Consider the following 4,633-nt stretch of genomic DNA (forward strand, 5'->3'; position numbering starts at 1 on the left):
TGCTGCTTTGGAAAGACTTCCTTGGGCTTCCATCCTTTTCCTTTGTAAGATCCGTGGGCGGCCAGTGCAACAATAGCCATTAGAGGCTTTAGTTATTTACAACCAGCTATGGAGCTATTTACAACTCTCTTTCCTAAAGACCGCAAACCCTAAGAGGCAGAAGCCATATCAGTTGTCATCCCCTTGTCCCCTTTGCTTTGTTTGGTGCATGATATCTTGGAGGCACTTAATAGAAGTATTCTTTATTCATTGGCAGAGGGTGTGGCAGCACAGGTGCGAGGGTGAGGAGGGTGCGCATGAAGGCTGTGGTGACCACTTGGTTCCTCAGGGCCCAGACTCCTCCCACCTTGACGTCTGGGCACTCTGCAGTTGAGTATTGTGTTTATTGATCTTGGACTATTCTTTATTTCTTTTTTTTTGTGTGTGGCCCTGGGTATTGAACCCATGTCCTTTGCATTGAGCTATATCTCCAGTCCTTATTTTATTTCAAGGGTTTTTTTTTTATTAGTACAGTATATGTTTGCAGTACAAAACAAATACATTCATCATGGGTAATTGGTACGGCCACATGACCTCTGTTCCCCTTTATAGATCCTTTTCCTTTTCCTCCCTCCCTACTCATTCTAGCTCTTAGTTCCCCTTCCTTTTTGCCAAAGATCTGCCTATTTCCTATTGTCTATCTTTTATTTTGAGCTTTGATTTATTTTTGGTTTCTCATGTAAGACAAACCATGCATATTTAATCTTGTGTATCTAATTTCACTTACAATTATGGCCTCCGGGTGCATTCATTTTCCTGCAAATGGCTCAAGTTTATCTTTCTTATGGCAGAGTAGTATTCTACTGTGGATAAATGCCACATTTTCTTTATCCACTCATCTGTTGACTGATACAGAGATGACTTACAGGATTAAACTATTATGGATTGTGCTGCTATAAAAGGGTACACATCCACCACTGTAATGGGATGTCTTTGACTCTTTCAGGAAGATATGCAGAAGGGAATGGTTGGGTTGAATGCAATTTCTATCTTAAGTTTTGCTTAGGAATTGTTATACTGATTTCCATGGTGGTTGTACTCGCTTACATCCCCAGGAACAATGTACATAGGTTTTCTTTTCCCAACAGCCTTGCCAGCATTTGTTATTGTTTGATTTCTTGATTTTTTTTTTTTTTTTTTTGGTGTAAGATGGAACCATAACATTGCTTTAATTTTTATTTCTCTAACGACCACTGACACTGAACAATTTTTCATGTATTTATCGAACATTTGTATTTCTGCAAAGTATCTATTTCAGTCGCCAATTTTAAAAACATCTTTTAGTTTGAGAGTCTACTTTTTTGGAGTTCTTTGTATGTTCTAGATATTAATTTTCTGAGGTTTTATAGATGATAGAATTTTTTATAGATGATAAAAAATTCCCTATTCTGTAGGTTGTATCTTTTTTTTTTTTTTTTTGTGGCCAGCTCAGCCCACCCTGGGGGCAGGGCTGGCATGGCAGGTGGTGCTGGGGATTGAACCAGCAGTCCCTGCACATTTGCCTAAGCTTGTTTAAGCAGGTGCTTTAGATTGCGGAGCTATTCTGCCAACCCTATAGGTTATATCTTTATTAACTATTTATTTTTATTTTATTTTATTTTTTGTGGTACAAGGGATTGAACTCAGGACCTTGTGCTGCTTTTTTTTTTTTTCGGTACCAGGGATTGAACTCGGGACCCTGCGCTTGCCAGGGAAGCATTTATTCTATCGAGCCATCTCCCTGGCCCAAGGACCCTGTGCTTGCCAGGCAAACACTTATTCTACTGAGCTATCTCCCTGGCCCTTATTTTGATTTTTAACTTAATTTATGTAGAAGCTTTTTAATTCAAAATGATCAGATTTGTTGATTTTTTATGTCATTTCTTGTGTTCTATTCAGAAAGTCCTTGCCTATGCCACCTTTAATTGTAATTTAGTACATGGTGAGAGATACAAATCTAACTTCAGTCGCTTGCAATTTCCTTAGCACCACTTGCTAAAGATGTTCTCTTTGCTCCAGTGTATATTCTGGGTCCCTTTGTCAAAGACCAAGTGACTGAGTATGTCTGGGGTTCTCTATGTGCTCTATTTCATCGGTCCACATCTGTGATTTTGTACCAGTACAATGCTATTTGTGTCACTATAACTTGAAGTCTGGGATTTCCAGGCCCCTACTTTGCTCTTATTACTCAGGGTTGCTTTTGCTGCTCCAGGTCTCTTCTGCTTCCATTTGAGGATTGTTGTTTGTGTTTTGATTGGGATTGCATTAAATCTGTATTAGTTTGGGAACAACACTGGTTCTGCCTACCCAAGAAGAGGGGATGTCTTTTCATTTTCTAATGTCCTCTTTGATCTTTTTTCAGAGAACTATGGTTTTGTTACAGAGGTCTTTCGCTTCCTTAGTTAGATTAACTCTGAAGTATTTAATTTTTCTTGCTGTTATGAATGGTATTGTTTTTCTAATTTATTTCTTGGGAGTATAGGAATGCTATTTATTGATTTTTGTCTGCTGATTTTGTGTCCTGTTACATTGCTTTTATTTCTTTATGTTGAGACAAGTTTTACTAAATTGCTGAATTGCCTGAGTTGGACTTTAATTTGTAAACCTCCTGCCTCAGCCTCCTGGATTGCTGGGATTACTGATGTATGACACCATGCTCTGCTAGTTTTTTTTTTTTTAATACTCATAATTTTAATGGTTGATAGCTTCAGGTTGGCTCTTTTTTCCGGTGGTACCAGGGATTGAACTCAGGACCTTGCACTTGCCAGGCAAGCACTTATTCTACTGAGCTATCTCCTCAGCCCTCTGGTTGGCTCTGAATGGCACAGTTAAACAATATTACTTAAAGAAAAAAAATATAACTTAAAGACCCCCAAGTGCGTTAACGCCCTCCAGCAGAGTGATCTCTCTCCACAGTCCACTGCTTAGTTAAGACTTCCATAGCCTCAGACCCCCTCCAGGGTTCTAGAAATCACAGTTTTGTAATAAGCTGAAAAAAACCCTTGGTACAGCCATGATCTGTGTTCTTCTCAAGAATTAACAAATATTAAACCAAACACCTTCCCAGGCTCTGCTGCCTCACAGAGCAAAAAGTGTTGTCTCAGCAATCCAAATCCTTTGTGCCCTCTTGTCTCTTGCAGGCTGTGTGTTTCTGTTCCTCTCCCTGTTCACTGGAGTCATACAGCATAGAGTTCGTAAGTCTTCTTTACACAGTACACCAAGGCAGCCAGTGCTATCGTGTTGCGCAGTCTCTTTCTGTGCAGGCTGTCCTTCCGGACCAGCACCACTGGGGTAGAGGAGGTGAGTGTGTGCAGAGGCAGTCGAGACAGTTTATAGGCATCGTACTCCACTTGGTACTTGCAGCAAGGGTCAGACTGCCAGGAGATCCCACAGAGGGTGCAGCAGGCCAAGCTCAACACACCAGCAGGCAGGGAGAAGTAGTGGGAATAATCTAAGGGAAGGGCCAATGGGGTAAAGAGGCAGGCGGTGCCAGCCAGCAAAGCTGTCTTATGCAGGCAGTTGCCCACGGTGATCCAGCGCGCTGTCTCGTCATCAATTTGGGTGGGCTCAATGACAATGTACTTGTACTGGGCTTCCAGGGCCTGTTCCAGCTCATACTCAAACTGGTCCTGGGCATTCTCACTATTGTAGATCTCGTGCGCGATGTAGCAGTCCGTGGCTGACAAGGTTACCATTCCAGCAAACACAGGACTCAAAGATGCTCAGAGACCCTGAGAGAGCAGCACCAAGCAGCTCGTGTAAGACAGGTGAGGCTGTCTGTGAGCTGGTCCAGACTGGCACACAGGGAGCAGAAAACACAGATTCCTGCTCTGTACTTTCCTAGATGCACAAGGATGCCTCAAAGATGCCGTCAGGACAAGTGGCAATCTGTAGGATGTGCTTGCTGCCAGTATGTTGAATTCTGGACAAGAAATCAAGTTACAGCTCAGAGTCTGATGTTCTTCATTACAAATACTGTTGAGTCCCTCTCTTGGGCACTGCCACTGCGGCTGCTGCCCAGGCCCAGACGCCTCCTTCCCCACGCGGCCATCTTGGAGACACCCCTGCTAGTTTTGAACTGTGTTGAATCATTGCTTCAGAAGGATCAAAACAAAATGAACAAATCAAATCCTGATTTTTTTTTCTTCATTTGCCATTAATCTCTGAAATGAGAATGCTCCCAAGTATTTAAAAATGAAAACAGTTTGCCAGTTTCTCAAAAGAGTAAACATAGAGTCACCCCACGATCCAGTAATTCTTCTAGTCCTAGGTAGACACCCAAGAGAAATGGAAACACATGTCCACGCAGAAACTTATACAACAATGTTGGTGGAGTTATTATTCATAATAGTCAGAAAGTAGAAATAGCCCAAATGTTCATCAATTGCTTATTGGATCTATCATATCTATATCTGTATCTAGTGGGCCCATACAATGGACTATTACTTAGCCATAAAGGATGAATCTTGAAAATATTGTGAGAACATTATGCCATGCCAAACACAAAAGGCCATATGTTGTATAAATCTACTTATAGGAAACATTCAGAATAGGCAAATCCATAGCAACAGGAAAGTTAATGTTTTCCTGGAGCAGGAGGTCTGGGGAGAAATAA

General features: G+C 41.5%; 1 protein-coding gene across 1 annotated transcript; it reads right to left on the reverse strand.

Moving 5' to 3' along the window:
- Positions 1-3,194: 3,194 nt before the first annotated feature.
- On the reverse strand, positions 3,195-4,069 carry LOC101569772 (transmembrane protein 11, mitochondrial-like). The gene is made up of 2 exons (XM_004638460.1): positions 4,005-4,069; positions 3,195-3,711 (listed from the first exon to the last, which is right to left on the reverse strand). Exons 1-2 carry the CDS (start codon positions 4,067-4,069, stop codon positions 3,195-3,197), a joined length of 582 nt encoding a protein of 193 aa, XP_004638517.1.
- Positions 4,070-4,633: the final 564 nt, after the last annotated feature.

This window comes from Octodon degus, unplaced genomic scaffold, assembly GCF_000260255.1.
Source record: "Octodon degus isolate 3935 unplaced genomic scaffold, OctDeg1.0 scaffold00098, whole genome shotgun sequence".
NCBI lineage: Eukaryota > Metazoa > Chordata > Mammalia > Rodentia > Octodontidae > Octodon > Octodon degus.

Excerpts from the sequence above, each read along its gene's own strand:
- LOC101569772 (XM_004638460.1), bottom strand. The coding sequence starts at position 4,069 with ATGGCCGCGTGGGGAAGGAGGCGTCTGGGCCTGGGCAGCAGCCGCAGT. Across the intron at positions 3,712-4,004 it reads AGTGGCAGTGCCCAAGAGAG|GGTAACCTTGTCAGCCACGG; the intron begins GGACTCAACAGT and ends GTTTGCTGGAAT.